At 44.2% G+C, this 16,753-nt stretch overlaps 1 protein-coding gene across 1 annotated transcript; it reads left to right on the top strand.

The window, feature by feature from the left end:
* SNRNP48 (small nuclear ribonucleoprotein U11/U12 subunit 48) lies at nucleotides 1-15,062 on the top strand. The gene is made up of 9 exons (XM_055406696.2): nucleotides 1-206; nucleotides 3,514-3,627; nucleotides 3,888-3,948; nucleotides 4,760-4,834; nucleotides 9,329-9,517; nucleotides 9,923-10,044; nucleotides 11,617-11,702; nucleotides 12,010-12,174; nucleotides 14,862-15,062. Exons 1-9 carry the CDS (start codon nucleotides 48-50, stop codon nucleotides 14,908-14,910), a joined length of 1,020 nt encoding a protein of 339 aa, XP_055262671.1. The 5' UTR covers nucleotides 1-47; the 3' UTR covers nucleotides 14,911-15,062.
* The last annotated feature ends 1,691 nt before the right edge of the window (nucleotides 15,063-16,753 follow it).

Genomic DNA, 16,753 nt, shown 5'->3' with positions numbered 1-16,753 from the left:
CAGCCTCACGGCTTCTTCCGGGCGCGCGCGCTCTGGCGCTGGAGGACATGGAGGCCGAGCCGCCCCCGGTGGAGGAGCGCCGGCGGCTGCGGGAGGAGCTGAGCGAGTTCGTGGAGAGCTGCCGCCGGACGCTGGAGGAGGTGACGGCGTCGCTGGGCTGGAGCCTGGACCGGCTGGAGCCCGGGGAGGCGGCGGCGGCGGCCGAGGTGAGAGGCCCGCGGGGCCGTGGGAGGCAGTCGGGGCGCGGCGTCTGCAGGGCCGCGTGGGGCGCGCGGGGCCCCGGGGGCTGCAGCCTCCCGGCCGCTCGCACCGCTCCCGGGGCTGCCGAGGAACCGCGGTGGGGCTGCAGTGAGGTAAGCGGGAGGGCCTGAGGTGCTGCTTGGAGGCTTGCCGTGTCCTCCGCGCGTGGGCTCCGCCTTGGCACCAGGTTCGGGGTCGGGAGAACTGGGGGGTTGATGGGAAACAGTGGAAACAGGGAGAGACTTTATTTTTCTGGGCTCCAAAATCACTGAAGATGGTGACTGCAGCCATGAAATTAAAAGACGCTTGGTCCTTGGAAGAAAAGCTATGGCCAACCTAGACAGCATATTAAAAAGCAGAGACGTTACTTTGCCAACAAAGGTGATTCTAGTCAAAGCTCGGGTTTTTCCAGTGGTCATGTATGGATGTGAGAATTGGACCATAAAGAAAGCTGAGCGCCGAAGAGTAGATGCTTTTGAACTGTGGTGCTGGAGAAGACTCTTGAGAGTCCCTTGGACTGCAAGGAGATCCAGCCAGTCCATCCTAAAGGAGATCAGTCCTGAATATTCACTGGAAGGACTGATTTTGAAGCTGAAACTCCAATACTTTGGCCTCCTGATGCTAAGAACTGACTCATTTGAAAAGACCCTGATGCTGGGAAGGATTGAAGGAGGGAGGAGAAGAGGACGACAGAGGATGAGATGGTTGGAAGGCATCGCCAACTCATTGGACATGAATTTTGAGTGAACTCTGGAAGTTGATAATGGACAGGAAGCCTGGTGTGCTGCAGTCCATGGGGTGGCAAAGAGTTGGACACGACTGAAGGACTGGACTGAACTGAACCAGGTTCCGTGTCGGGACAACTGGGGAGTTGCAGGTCGCCTTCCTCTGCCGCTAGATAGTGCGCTTCTGGCAGGGGTGGCAGCATTCCAGGACTGTTAAAGATGTTGGTACCTGCAGCTCTCCTGGACGTTAGGATTGCTTTGGGAATAGATGCAGGCAAGTGTGTTAGGGTCAGCAATCCTTATCTTTTTTAAAAATATTTTATTTATTTATTTGGCTGCGGTGGGTCTTAATTGGAGGCACACAAGCTCTTAGTTGCAGCATGTGGGATCTAGTTCCCAAGCCGGGGATCGAACCCAGGCCCCCTGAATTGGGAGCACAGAGTCTTAGCCACAGGGACGACCAGGGAGGTTCCCAGTTTTGTTTTTTTTTAATGAGATGAAAGGAAATGCTCATGTGGCATCATACTTCATGAGGCCTACTATGCTTTACGGGTTTATCATTTTTTTAAAAACCCTTTCATTGTGTGTTTGGTGGTATAGTTGAAGCTCTGAATTCCTGAGCAGAGCCTCCCAGGCCTTTCCGTATCACTGTGCACCTAGCAATGTAGTAAATTTAGATTTCTTTTATTAACAGTTAAATAACTCTTTGTTTATGCCACTTACTGTACATGACTTCCTTTAATACTCATGATGACCCTACGAGGTAGGTACCCTCAGCTACCTTTTACAGATGAGAAAACGAACCGAGAGAGGTGAGCATTGTCCCAGGTCTTATTGCTGTTAAATGGTAGTCAGGATGTGAACCCAGGCATTCTACCCCTGAAAGTCTGTGTGCCTCGTTGCTTTGCTGCCTCTCTAAAATTCCAGAATTCTTGGGAGTTCTGCAGTGGTCCAGTGGTTAAGGCTGCCTTCCAGTACAGGGGCGTAGGTTCAATCTCTGGTTAGGGAACTAAGGTTTCACATGCTGTGTGGTGTGGCCAGGAGTTAAAAATAAAATAAAATTCTGATAATCAGTTGTGGGTGTGCATCTCATGTTTGCAAAACCAACATCTGATATTCGGGAGAGTGACTGGCATAAACATCCTGGTCAGTGGCATTGCTAATTCCTAGACCAGGTGCAGTACAGAAAGGCCGTGAATCTTCACTTCTCTGCTGGAATGTTTTCATCCTGTAATTGAGTGAACAGTGGTCAGTTTCTGCCTTCCAATGACTGGTGGGGGTGAAGGGGAATACAGCGAGTAGCCGCTGTGTGTTACAATGTGAAAAAGTCTGTGAAGGGTGAGTCAGGATGGCTGTAGTGTTGCTGCTGCGTCGCATCAGTCGTGTCCGACTCTGTGCGGCCCCATCGGCGGCAGCCCACCAGGCTCCCCCGTCCCTGGGATTCTCCAGGCACGAACACTGGAGTGGGTTGCCATTTCCTTTTCCAATGCATGAACATGAAAGTGAAGTTGCTCAGTCGTGTCTGACTCGTAGCGACCCCATGGACTGACTGTAGCCCACCAGGCTCCTCTGTCCACGGGATTTCCCCGGCAAGAGTACTGGAGTGGGGTGCCACTGCCTTATCCGTGGCTGTAGTGCATGCGGGTTATTGTAGGCTGTGGAGGTGGATGGCCACGACTCCTTTGTAAGGTAAATTCTAAACTGACAAATGAAAGGAGCTAAATTAGCTAGGTGCAGCACAGAGAAAGCATCAGCAGCATGGGTAGAAATCCAGAGATAAGGCTATGCACAGATCAGGAAACCTCTGGAAGTTAAGCACAGCTGAAAGCTTGGGCTGTGGGGGAAGAGCTTAAAGGTCCTTGTGCAACTGTATTAAAGAATATATATATATATATATTTTGTTTTTCGTTAATGAGAACAGTAGGGGGAGATATGAAAGTACTTGAAGCCAAAGTGTTAGTTGTTCAGGCAACTGAATTTTAATTTAATAAAATTATAACTGTTTATGTTTATTGAATGTGTGCTATTTACCAGGCCCTGTCTGAATTGCTTTATATGTATGAATTCAGGTATAATTTATTTAACCTTCACAGTAGCTCTGTGTGAGTAGTCCTGCTCTTAGACCCATTTTACAGGTGAAGAAACTGAGAAAAAGGAAAGCTCCTCACCTTGACTAAGTTCGTACAGTCATGAAGTGGCAGGCCTCGGAGGCACACTAGCTGAGGTGTGGAGAGTGGAGGCAGAGGGAGCAGTTGGCAGGGGCTGCTGTCACCTTGGTTGGAGAGGACGGTGTCCTGCAGGGGGTGGGGGTTATGTGTAAGAACCTCCGAGTTGCTCAGGGGGAGATGGTTGGTGAGGTGGTCCAGGCAGTGAGCGTACATACGTCTTTCAGGAGGTGGGCTTTGAAGGGTTGGTGGGGTCATTTTTTAACGCGTACGGGATAGTGGGGTCGAGAGGCTTGCAGAAGAGGATGTAAACACATTGAATGGGATGGTTATTTCTTGAAAAATGATGTACCCTTTCCTTTGCTTCTGTCTGATCTTTATAGGATGAAGTTGCGATATGCCCGTACGATTCCAATCACCACATGCCCAAATCGTCTTTAGCAAAGCACATGGTGTCTTGTAGATTGAGGAGGCTGGGCTATACCAAAGAGGAAGAGGTACCATGTATTTATTATGTATGTGTCATGTGATTCATGTGTTAATAAATCCTCACGGTATTTGGAAGGTATAGTGTGAGGTTTTCTGAGAAAATAATAGTCATTTGTGAGGTGCAGTGCTTATTTCCCTCGTTTTGCAAATGATTGCAAGAAATGCTTAAATGATACTAAACCTATTGTTGGTTTATGTCACGTATTAAAGTAGTCATCTGATACTGGGGGACATTAAGATTTATTTATTTATTTTTTTTACCGTTTAGGATAAAATGTATAATTCTGACTTTTTCTATGAGAATGCGAACGTACCTTCAATTACTTTGAGTAAGTATCAATATAATTTTTGAATATCTTAGTGAAGCTGTAAGTGTGTAGGTACTGATGTTTCATTTTTGAATTATCAGAATGGGCTTTGTAAGTATCCTTGTGATTGATTAAGAAGGGTATTGCTTATAGTGATACTAGTTTACTCAATCTGAGATTCAGAGACAAGGTTTATAATGCACACCAGAAATCCTCTAGTGTGTCCTACAATAGGGCACATACTTTCCTTCTTGGTTATAACAAAAACCTGGCCACACACATAAGTTGAAGATAGAGCTGAGGATGGAGATGTGTTCTGAGTGCTCACCGGTTACACAGAGGGTAAACTCTTGGGGTCTGGAGTCAGAATGCCTCATTCAGCTGATTTTGTCACTAATAGTTGTGTGGCTTTCAGGAAGGTAATTAACCGATTTTTTGCCTAAATTTCTTTGTAAAATAGGAATGACGCTAATAACACCTGTAAGGAGGATTAAATATCACATGTGTAATATGGTTAGAATACTGCCTGACACTTAGTTGGGATTCATGAAATGTTAGATATTACATTGGTTGCTAAAATTTGTGGCAGCAACTGCTGCATGCTTGATTATATTAATAGTGATTTCTGAACTGCTCGAAGTCTGGTTACTTATTGGATTCTGGTGGATCAGAAAGAATTCTGCATTCAGATTATCTCAGCAGCAAGGTGGGTTGTTAAGATTCTGGAAGGTTTCTCAGTGTGCCCAGAGAGCTTGGATTATTGGAACCTGGTTAATAATTCCATTGTGGACACTGATGATTCATATTGTGTTTATGGATTTTTTTTTGACAGATAAGGACTCACAATTCCAGATAATTAAACAGGCTAGAGCTGCAATTGGAAACGATGGTGATTATTATAATCAAAGTAAGTGGCATCATAGTTTGAGCTACTTAGTTAGACTGTTTTTCTTCCATAGTGCGTATCACTAATTTTCAAGAGAAATCTTGTGAAAACAGTTATATGGAATAGGTTAAGCTTTCCATCTGACATTAAACTAAGTACTTGGTGTCAAATAAACCCCCCTTGAGCAAACTGTCTCACCCTGAGGTTTCCTGTCATGAGCGTTGCTACTATTTCTTTGCTCAGTCGTGTCTGACTCTTAGAGACTGCATGGATTCTGGCCTGCCAGGCTCCTCTGTCCATGAGATTTCCCAGGCAAGAATCGTGGAGTGGGTTGCCATTTCCTTCTCCAGGGGATCTTCCCAACCCAGGCATCGAACCCCCATTTCCTGCATTGCAGGCAGGTTCTTTTCCACCGAGCCACCTGGGAAGCCCCTCTCGAGAATTAGCCCGATGTTACATGTAAGGATGTTGAAGTGCAATGTGAGAGGAAAGGCTCGGGCTGAAGAAGACCCAGCACCGTCCCCGCTCCTCGTAGTGAAGCACGGACAGTGTTAGACATACAGTTTCAGAGGGTTGTGGGTACCTGGTGCGCAGCTTTGGAAGCTGGGGTAAGAGATGCTACCTGGGACTTCACTTTAGCAGAGACAAGCTTAGAATTTTAAGTTTCAGCTTTTAGGAAATTGGAAGAAAACTTCATCCTTCAAAATCATAGAAGTAAATGGGTAAATGAAATTAATAGATTTCTGACTCTAGGTAGAACGTCCAGCCAAACCCTGACTGGCTTCTTTGATAAAGGTTCTCAGTTGTCTTTGAGCTTTCTGAAGGTACCTTTCTCTGAGTACGTAACCTTTTTCTCCCTTGTTGATGTTTGAGGTCATGACCCTGTTGTTGTAAACCAGTATCTGGGCTCAGTTTCTCCCTCGATCGCATTGTGGCTTTGGAAGGAGGAAGTCTGTTAGTCCAGTCTACATTATATTGGTTCCGTGTAGCAGCCAGAAGCATGTTTCTTGTGTTTGCTGTTTTGAAGGATCCATGTAGTTCCAGGTGTTACTCTTTGAGAGGGATGTTTGACTCTCCTCTTACTCAGAGATACTGAGCTGTGGTCAGTCAAGCCTTTTTTGGCCCCTATTCAGTTAAGATCCAGTTAAACAGTAGAGGGAGAAGTTTTGGGAGAAGTTACTAATTTAACTTTATTTGACCTTAGCTAGTGAGATTTACTGAATTTATTTTATCTACTCCAGCATCTGTTTTTTTCAGTAAAGAAATAAACCCTGTCCAGCAGAGGTGATGAAAGAAATTCCGGGGTGCTTGTTCTAAAGTTCCTCAGTACTTTTCTATTTTAGAAGAGATTCTTTTTGGCTTTTTTTAAAGCTCTCTTGTGTATTTCATTTCTCTTTGACATCACAGTTGTGATAGGTTAGACAAGTATTTTCTCTTCTATATTAGGTGAAGAAATAGAGGAACACAGAAGTGAGTTAATACTTTTGTGCTTTAATATAAGCTGGATTGAAAACCTAGCTCTGAATTTTGTGGATTTGAACATTGAATTTGGTTCTTTACAAAAGCAAACAGTTACTTTAAATGAATAGTTCTTTGAGTAGATAAAAGGAACTTTGATTTTGGATTATTGTACTGTCTTAATATTTAATTGTTGAGGACAGCTTGTTATATCATCTATAATCCTCTTTTTAAAACTTTTTTTCATCTTATGTACAGCTCTGCAATTTCTCAATAGAGATGATTTTTTGTGGTCCACTTCTGTCTTACACATTTAAAACTTTTTACCCCAGGACAAAAATCTCTCTAATATCTTCTTATTGATGTTTACTTTGAAGGAATGACTAACATGAACAGCTTTATGTTTTCCATATGATTAATATTTTGTTGTTTATGTACTAAATTTTAAGTTTCTTGTATTTTCATTTCATTGGTTATATCAGGCCCAAACTGAAGGTATAGAATTCTCAGCCTGTTAATCTTTGTCAAAGCTTGAACGGCCATTAGATCTACTTATTTACTTTCAGATTAGTTATGTTGGACTACACAATCATTTTGTATTTGATGATCTTTTTCCTTCAATATTAAAAATTCAAGTCACCGTACTTGAATTTCATGGCATCTGTGTGGCTAGTGGCCATGATTTGAACATGAGTGTCCCGGGCTAAAGCATCCTAAAGAGATGGGAGATGACGGTTCTAACCCTGATCTTTTCCTCCCACTTGTGAGACTTCAGTGGATCATTTGATCTGTAAGGGCCTCATTTCTGCATCTTGTGTTAGGAAATTGACTTGGTATGAATTCTTCACAAAATCCTGAATCTGTATCTTTGACACAAGTTAATATTTAATATTGTTAAATATATCATTATTTAATGCTAATATTATTGATATTTAATATTGTATTTCATACATTTGAGATGGCATGTGATGGCCAAAAGGCCTAACAGAGAAGAATGAGAGTTCCAGTTACTGAGAAAGTAGACTGGCGTTTCAGTTTGGGGTGATGGCAGAGTTCTGGAGGTGGGCAGAACTGATGGGTGCATAGCAGTGAGGATGTACTGACGGCCGCTGAACTCTCCACCCAAAAGTGGGTCAAATGGTAGATTCCGTGTTGTGTCTATTTTACGACAATTTTTAAAAACTATTCTTAAGAAAGTACATAGAGGGTCACAGTATGATGACAGCTCATTCAGATAGATCTCCAAATCATATAGAAACTTGCATCTGAACTTTTTACGTTTTGTGGAAATGTGAGCTTCTTTAAGTGTGTTTATCCATTTTTTTTCTTTTGTCAGAAATATCTATGTTCTGAATGATTTGAATGCCATTTGTTGTTTAACTTTTCCTGTACTTTTTCTTTTTCAGTAATTGGGGTGAGTATAAAGAGGAATTAGGAACCTGAATGTACTCCTTATTTAAAGATATGCAGTATCCTTTTTGCAAATGATATCCTTTTAAAAGTATCATTCAAATTTCTAAACTTTATCTTAATCACTGTCACAACATTATAGTCTTGACTTGGAATTTTAGTTGAATTTCAAAGAATCTAAGTATCAGTCTTGACCATACAGAAATTTTAAGATGAATAAAGAAAACTCTAAAATATTTTAAGGAGGAGGTTATACTTCTTTGTTTACAAAGAACAGGCAAAGGTTTGTGTGGAACGTGTTTTAAAATACATCAGTGTTCTTTTCATCTTTGTATTTTTCTTCCAAAATATGTAGCCTATAATCAGATAAATTAGGTTTATCAAAGCTAACTCACTTTTGTATTACAAAATGAAGTGTTCAAAATCTGGCTGCATACAGGGGCTTTTCCTGGTGTTTGCAGACTTAGAGTAAGAGAGATTGACAGTGGGGAACTCTTCCCCCACTAAGTCAGAGCCTGTTACTAGTACAGATCGTTATCCATCACTGCTACTTCCAGACTCGGATTCAGTGTAGCTCTCCTTGTAATTATAGACCCATAAAGTCATCTCTTCCCTTGCTTGTTATCCTTAGTTCATGGTGTGCTTTCCTTTGAATTTTGTTTTCCACTTTGTAAGTATCTGAGAAGAGCTACTGATTTTATACTATCCTGTGAACCTGAGTGATTCCTTTAGGGTAACCTAGCAGACACTAAAAGGATTCCTTTAGTGGCTGGTGTTCTTTGTTTGCATTCATGAATAATGAAGTCCAGAAAGAATCTTTTTAAATTGCTTTATTTACAGTTACAGTAATTTTTATTTCTTTGAGAAAATTTGAATCTCAAAAATTTTCTTCAATGTTTAATACATCATATCAAGGTATTGTATTTACTTTTTTTCATTAATGAGCAGATTATAGAAAGTTTTATGACTTTCGGGGGCGGGGGCGCTTGCTGTTGATAAATTTTTCCAGTTAGTTTGGTGAAGCCAACATGCTGCTGCTTCTGACAATTAGGAGTTTTAGTCTCGGTCTGCCTGTCTCTGATCTGAGGAAGTTTGGGATTTCTGCCCCTTGGTCCAGAGCTCTAAGTCATTGCCCAAATGGGATATATTTTGACTGTGAAACATATCGCTTGGTGTCTCATAAATATGTTTTTAACACATTTTTCTTATTTCTATAATTTATTTTCAAGGGGGGCTATAATGTGTATTTCCTATTAAAAATATTTTCCTTCACCTTTTATGGGGAAAAGCACATATAGAGAAAATTAATATCTGCTTTTACAGCATGGGGAGCCTTTTTCCTCAGTGGGCACATTGTCTCATGGTTGTCACCGCCTACCTTCATGGGGTCTGTCTTAACACCGTTGGGGAGAGTAGCCAACATCCACGTCCGACCTTTCTGTGGATGCAGCATTCAGGATAGAGTCAGTGCTGACCATTGTCACACAGGTGGCTGTTCTGTATGTTTAGGGACTGCTCTGAAAACAGGTGGCTTGTGTTAATTAAACGTCACATGGTTACCGTGCATGCTTAAAGATAAGTGTCGTAAACTGTAAATCTACAGAGCTTCATGCATTATTTATCCTTGTGATCTTATTTTCACTCTAGGGGTGTATTCTTCATTGCCTGTTGAAGTTCCTCTGAATCACAAACGGTTTGTTTGTGATCTCACTCAAGCTGATCGTCTTGCCCTCTACGATTTTGTAGTCGAGGAAACAAAGAAAAAGCGCTCAGATTCTCAAATTATCGAAAATGACAGCGATCTCTTTGTAGACTTGGCTGCCAAAGTCAATCAAGGTTTGAGAAGAATAGCTTAGTTTTCTATTTCTTAATTGTCATTTCATCCTTTAAGTGTTATTGAGATGATTTGTCAGGCCATTTTGGGTTGGAATAGGATGGTGTTGTATCATCTGATATTAGCATATATGTTAAGGTGTTTACTTAGTACTTGAAATTTTGTTCTCTGGTTGTTACATTAAGCATACCTTCCTTCTGTAAGAATGTTACTTAGAACTGGGCTTAAAACACTCAACTAATGGCTAGAGAAAAGGAATGATATAGTCCATTTATACAACATAAAATTTGTAAAATGCTACATTAAAATGTGGTAAAATATCAGATGCTTATGGTGTTCCTTCCCTCTAATTCATAAGAATTTATAGTTTCTGATGATGTAATAATTTTATTTTGTTCTTTTATTAGATAATAGTCGAAAAAGTCCAAAATCTTACCTTGAAATCCTGGCAGAAGTGAGAGATTACAAAAGAAGACGCCAGTCCTATAGAGCTAAGAATGTTCACATAACCAAGAAATCATACACTGAGGTAAGTTTTACATGACTGTGTGGAGCCTTGTTGAACACAGAGGTTTCCTTACACAGTCATTGCCTGTCCCCTGGCTTCCACAGTTGCCTAGAGGTTTTCTGAGAGGATGTGGCTCCACTGTGGCCACATCTGCCTTGTATTTGCTCCGTTACGTTCAGACCCAGCCTTCACCAGGCAAAGGCTCTTCAGGGTACAAAGACCTTACATAAAGAGGTTGTGCATGCAGTCTTATAGAAATACTGCTTTTGAGAAAGTGATCCTGCATCATGATGAGAACATGGATTTTGGCTGTAGACAGACCCAGGCTTGAGTTTTGATTCTGCAATTTATCACTGTCTGTTTGACTTGGGCACATGATTTGAGCTTTTTAAGATTCAGATTTTTTTCATTTTATACTAATACAGACTTTTCAGGGTTATCGTGAGAAGTAATGGAAATAATGCTTATGGACAAAGGAATTTTCAATAAATAGCTGTTATTGGCAGAAACTTTAGTGTTCTTTTATGTACTCTACTAAACATTTGGACTTAAGAAGTGTTTTGGTATAAATTATTTGTAATTTACAGTATTATGTATATAATAAAATTTAAGTGCATTGCTGCTGCTAAGTCGCTTCAGTCGTGTCCGACTCTGTGCAACCCCATAGACGGCAGCCCACCAGGCTCCGCCATCCCTGGAATTCTCCAGGCAAGAACACTGGAGTGGCTTGCCATTTCCTTCTCCATTGCATAAAAAGTGAAAGTGAAGTCGCTCAGTCATATCCGACTCTTCACGACCCCATGGACTGCAGCCTACCAGGCTCCTCCGCCCATGGGGTTTTCCAGGCAAGAGTACTGGAGTGGGTTGCCATTGCCTTCTCCGTTAAGTGCATTAATCCGTGGTTTAATTGCTAAGTTGTGTCCCTGACTCTTTGACCTCATGACCTGTGGCCCACCAGGCTCCTCTGTCCATGGGATGTCTCAGGCAAGGATACTGGGTTGCCGTTTCCTCCTCCAGGGCGTCTTCCCGATCCAAGGAGTGAACCTCGTCTCCTGCTCTGGCAGGTGGATTCTTTACCACTGAGCCACCAGGGAAGCCCGTTATCTGCATATGATCTCTGTTTATTTTACACCCAGTCACTCCTTCTCTTCTCCTGCCCCAACAGTTTGGGAGCAGATCCCGGACGTCTTTCATCTGTAAAGACGCCCATGTTTACCACCCTTTTAGCGCTTTATCGTCTCTCAGTGATCTCCAACGTACAGATGAGTTGCATTACTGCAGACACACAGAGGACTCCCTCGTGTGTGTCCTTCCCCAGGTCACCCAGGCGTAACCGCGCGCCCCCTTTCCTGTGTGGGCATGCTGGCTCTCTGCATGTGATTTCCAAAGTCCTCAAGGCTGAGTCAACACGTGTCATGATCGTGTGCCCCTGGATCCTCAGTGTGTCGCCTGTCTGTGTTTCCTAGACTGCACGCCTCCCACAGTCCACTGTATCGGAGCTCTCAGGAAGTGTGTAATTGATCACAAGCAGTGATATTTGCTCGTTTCTCGAGCAGCTTTCTTACCTGGCAGTTGGTTCCTCCCTGCCCGCAGGTGATCCGGGACGTGATCAGCGTGCACATGGAGGAGCTGAGCAGCCACTGGCAGGAGGAGCAGAAGGACGCGGACGGGGCGGACAAGTACGTCGTCGTGTCGTCGGTGGAAGTGGTCCTCTGTTGAGTCTGTTACCCGTCACCGTCCAGCTGGGTGCTGGCACCTCCAGGACCAGTCACAGCACACTGTGATCCATCTGGAGGCTTCCTCCTCTTCCTGTTTCCACAGTTGTGAAACATTCCATGCAGAGCTGTGTTTCTTTGCCTGCCCTCTTACTGGACTGCAAGATCATGCATGTTTATTTGGTCTCTGCTATAGAAGGCTGGGCTCGAGGCTGGTCTGTCGTGGAGACCAGTGGTTGAAACTAGCTGACGACCGTTCTTTCTGTCTCAGGAATGAAGAAAGACGGTCAGCTTCAGTGGACTCAAGGCAGTCCGGGGGGAGCCATCTGGACGGCGAGTGTTCACGGCATAGGCGGGACCGAAGTCGGAGCCCACACAGACGGAAAAGAAATAAGGACAAGGATAGAAGCTGGGACTCCAGAAGAAGGAAGGAGAGGTAAGCCCGGCGGCGCGTCGGTCATTGCTGAGCAGTTTGCTTCTGGCATGTGAACAGTCCTTCCGCCACAGGCCACGTTGAGAAGATGGAGTGTAAGCACCGCGGGTCGGGGAGCAGACAGTCTGTGAAGGTCCTTCTCGTGCGCCCCATTTCAGGGCGGCTGTCCACAGCTCTGCCGGCGTGGCTCTGTCCGCCTGCTCGGACCTGGTCTCCCCAAGACACAGGAGAGGAGCGTCCGGGCAGAAAGTCGGCTGTGTGTCAGAGGCGTTTGCCTAGGCCTTCCTTCCGTCCTTCAGTGTCTGCCCCGCCCCCCGTTTTCCTGCTGTCCTTCTTTCCTTCTCTTGCTGATCCCTCAGATAAAGGGTGGTACTGAGTCAGGAAGGCCCAGGCTTTGTGGCAGTCAGCTTGGCCCTTGTTGGGGTTCCTGAAAGAGGTTTGATCTCTGGGGAGATACAAAGTGCTACAGAGAGAATCCAGGTTGACGGAGGTCTGCTCATGTATCTCAGCCGCTTGGTGGACCTCTGCCTGGATCTTAACTTGACCAGGTCTGCCCCCGGACTCATCTGTTTCCTGGTCCGCTCGTCTGCCTCAGCACGCCTGTCCTGGTTAATGATGACCGGCATCTGTCCACCTAAGCCAGAACTCGAGGACTTGCTTGATGCTGTCTCTCGCTCCTCGCCACCTGGTCCTGGCTGTCGTCAGTCCTGTGTGAAGACAGGTCCCTTTCGTGCTCCCCGCCTCTCTGCCCTGAACGCTGTCCTCTGGTAGTTTTCCTGGTTGTTCTGTCTCTAAGCTGGTCCCGTATGGACCCAGGATCCCTACCCAGCTGCTGGAGTGAGACTTCACCTCTTAAAGCCCTTCAGTGGCCGAATTCTCATGGTTTAGAAGGGCTCTCGAGACCTCCAGGAGCAGGGCACTTGGCTCTCTACCTTATGTTTTGCCCCTGCCCCATGAGTTCATAACGTCTGCCCTAGCCGGCTCGAGTCACTCCCCGTTCCTCATCCATGCCTTTCCACCTCCTGTTCTGCTGCCTCTTTGTTTTTTTAAACTCCTCCTCAGCCTTCAAGATGCTGCTTAGTCAATTCTGTGAAGCCTTTTTTCCCCATCTTGTTGCCGCTCTACCAGCACCTGCATTTCGTTGACCTTGTTATTTTTCTCTGCACTGGGCTGAGCTCGTTTAGTCTCATGTGCACAGTGCTCGTCTAAATGTCAGCTTGTGAATGGCGTCTCTCCAGGATCAGTGGTGATCAGGAATCAGGCTTATTGGTTTAAGAATTCTGCTCATCTTGTTATCATTCAGTTCGTAGGATTAAAGCTAGCTATGACTTCAAAATGTGAAGTAGTTTCTTAGTAATCCCTTTTGATTCACTTAATGAATGATAATCTCTGGTAATTACGTACACATCAACTCTTGATTAGCTGTCAGAAATTGTGCTCTCTGACTTTTCCTGGTTGGTTAGTTTTTCCTCCTCTTAAGTAATTTTTGACATGTCCAGTCAGTCCCTGTTGACTGATGTATGTTCAGTTCAGTTGCTCAGTCATGTCTGAGTCTTTGCGACTCCTTAAATTGCAACATGTCAGGCTTCCCTGTCCATCACCAACTCCCAGAGTTCACCCAGACTTACGTGCATCGAGTCGGTGATGCCATCCAGCCATCTCATCCTCTGTCATCCCCTTCTCCTCCTGCCCCCAATCCCTCCAGCATCAGGGTCTTTTCCAGTGAGTCAACTCTTCGCACGAGGTGGCCAAAGTATTGGAGTTTCAGCCTCAGCATCAGTTCTTCCAGTGAACACCCAGGACTGATCTCCTTTAGGATGGACTGGTTGGACCTCCTTGCAATCCAAGGGACTCGCAAGAGTGTTCTCCAACACCACAGTTCAAAAGCATCAATTCTTCGGCTCTCAGCTTTCTTCATAGTCCAACTCTCTCATCCATACATGACCACTAGAAAAACCATAGCCTTGACTAGACGGACCTTGGTTGGCAAAGTAATATCTCTGCTTTTTGATATGCTGTCTAGGTTGGTCATAACTTTCCTTCCAAGGAGTAAGCGTCTTTTAACTTCATGGCTGCATTCACCATCTGCAGTGATTTTGGAGCCCCCAAAAAATAAAGTGTGACACTGCTTCCCCATCTATTTCCCATGAAGTGATGGGACCAGATGCCATGATCTTTGTTTTCTGAATGTTGAGCTTCAAGCCAACCTTTTCACTCTCCTCTTTCACTTTCATCTAAATAGCCTCAAAACCTATACATGGGTGATTTTCCTTCAGTGAGGATAAGCTGAGTGTCAGCAGGAAGTACTCCTCTGTGAGCCCCCCCTGAGGTGGGAGGACCTGCAGGGAGCTGAACTGAGAGCCGGAATGCGGAGCTCAGAGCTCTGAGTTGCTCCTGTAACCCCAGAGTCCTGTTTGAAGTGAACTCTCAGGTCATCCACCTTGTCCTATGTTCAGAGCGTAACCCCAAAGCGCAGCCTAAAAAAAAATCCATTTTCCTGTATCCTCATCTCCGCTTTGTGCTGTACTTTTAGTGATGCTTTTTTTTCTTTACTCTTTAAAAAAACCCCAAAAACTGTTCTGTTTTAAATGCATGTTTTAACTTGCTCTGGTTTATATCTGATGAAAGTACATTGCTGTGAATTATTATTTTAAAACTTTGATCATTTTTTTTCGCCCCTTTCATTTCAGGGATGGGGAAAGACATCACAGTCATAAAAGAAGAAAGCAAAAAATGTAAAGCGGAGTGTCTGCGCACATGTTAATTAGGCCTGTGCCCCGGTAACCAGTATGCTGATGTCCTTCGTCATTGCTTGCAGTAGGAGCATGTGCTTATGTCCACTGTTCAGTGCTCATACCATTATTTTTCAATAAATATCTCTCAAACCATGAGTACATGACGATGCTCTAGAGCTTTGTTCTCCTCGTTGATTGCCTTCTGTCGCTGATCGTGTTTCATTCTTTTTTTTTAATAATTTGTATATCAAAAAATTCTTTAAAGTGAATATTTAAGCTGTGTAACTAATACATAAAAGCATTCTTATTGTAAAAAATTAAAGCTTACATATAAGGCTAAACAACCCTTGGAGCACTGTGTTGGCACCATCTGTGGCCCCCCCCAGGGGTTACCACTGGTGAACTGGAACAGAGAAAACAACCCCAATACCCCTCAGAAGAGGAAAGGCAGACTCATGTGATGGGGCAGTGTGTCAGACTTGAGGAGATAAACTGTACTGTCGCGAATAGGTCCAAGAGATGTGATGCTAAATGCAGAAAAGCAGGTTTCAGAAACACATCCGAGTTCTGTGTACAAAACAGCAGGGCACATTTTCTGGGACTGATCTGTGTGTTAGTCACTCATTTGTGTCTGACTTTTGTGATTCTGTGGTTTGAAGCCCACCAGGCTCCTCTGTCCATGGGGGTTCTCCAGGCAGGAATACTGGAGTGGGTTGCTGTTCCCTTCTCCAGGGGAACTTCTCGGCCCAGGGATTGAACCCGAATCTCCTACATTGGCGGGCAGATATTTTTACCATCCGGCCACCCTATATGTATGCCAATATATTTTTAAAGGTTCAGCAGAACTTCCAGACTCAGCGGTGGTTACTTGGGGGAGGTGGTGTAGATGGGAGAAAGGACAGGAACCAGGATCGGGAGGCGGTCAGAGGGAAGTTTAGCTTTAGCCATAATCAACTTTAATTAATTACCTGTGTTAATTTTTTAATAATACGGTATCTGTGTTTCACTTGTTAATTAAAAATACACTGTGCTTTTGGGGTTTTCTTGTAAATGAGCTTTATTGAGGAGCTGTTTACATACAATGGAATTCATTCATTTTAAGTGTACATGTCATTAGGTTTTGATAGACTTATACCCCTCTCCCTGTAACCTTCGTCTCAGTCAAAATAGAGACCTTTTCTGTCTCCCTCAGTTCCCCTTAGACCCCCTTTCCCAGTCAATTTGTCCACCAGCAGCCCTAGACAGTCACAACTCTGGTTTTTGTTGCTGTTGATTAGAAACGTCTTTTCCAGGGTTCATGGAAACAGAATGCTCCTGCACACTTCCACCTGCCTCTCCACAGGTCGGTCTGAGCTGTGTGTCAGCAGCCTGTCCTGCTCATATTGTGCTGTCTGCTGGATCATTCAGGTCAAAGTTTGGATTTGGTAAACCTCTCATACGTGAGGAGCAGTGTCTTGAATCCGGGGAACCCAGGTTAAGGATTCCCCAGTGAGTTCCAGAGAGAAATAGAACCTAGATCATTTGACTCTGTAACTGACAACACCAGCAAGGTCCAGTGTATTTAGATCCGATTGGCTGCTGGGCTCCGGGTGTGAAAGAAGCACTCTGATTTATAAGGAGGGAATCACCTTACCAGTATGAAGCCAATCGGATCTAAATACACTGGACCTTGCTGGTGTTGTCAGTTACAGAGTCAAATGATCAAGGTTCTATTTCTCTCTGGAACTCACTGGGGAATCCTTAACCTGGGTTCCCCGGATTCAAGACACTGCTCCTCACGTATGAGAGGTTTACCAAATCCAAACTTTGACCTGAATGATCCAGCAGACAGCACAATATGAGCAGGA

Source organism: Moschus berezovskii, chromosome 23, assembly GCF_049115385.1.
Source record: "Moschus berezovskii isolate FMDL1 chromosome 23, NW_MosBer_1.0, whole genome shotgun sequence".
NCBI classification, from domain to species: Eukaryota; Metazoa; Chordata; class Mammalia; order Artiodactyla; family Moschidae; genus Moschus; species Moschus berezovskii.
The sequence above is the reverse complement of the archived record's forward strand: the minus strand, read 5'-3'. Positions and strand labels throughout refer to the sequence as shown.

What these genes read in the sequence shown, in the direction of transcription:
- SNRNP48 (XM_055406696.2), top strand. Translation starts at nt 48, where the DNA reads ATGGAGGCCGAGCCGCCCCCGGTGGAGGAGCGCCGGCGGCTGCGGGAG. An exon ending in GCTATACCAAAGAGGAAGAG is followed by an intron (nt 3,628 to 3,887) that starts GTACCATGTATT and finishes TTTACCGTTTAG; the next exon opens with GATAAAATGTATAATTCTGA. An exon ending in TGGTGATTATTATAATCAAA is followed by an intron (nt 4,835 to 9,328) that starts GTAAGTGGCATC and finishes TTTTCACTCTAG; the next exon opens with GGGTGTATTCTTCATTGCCT.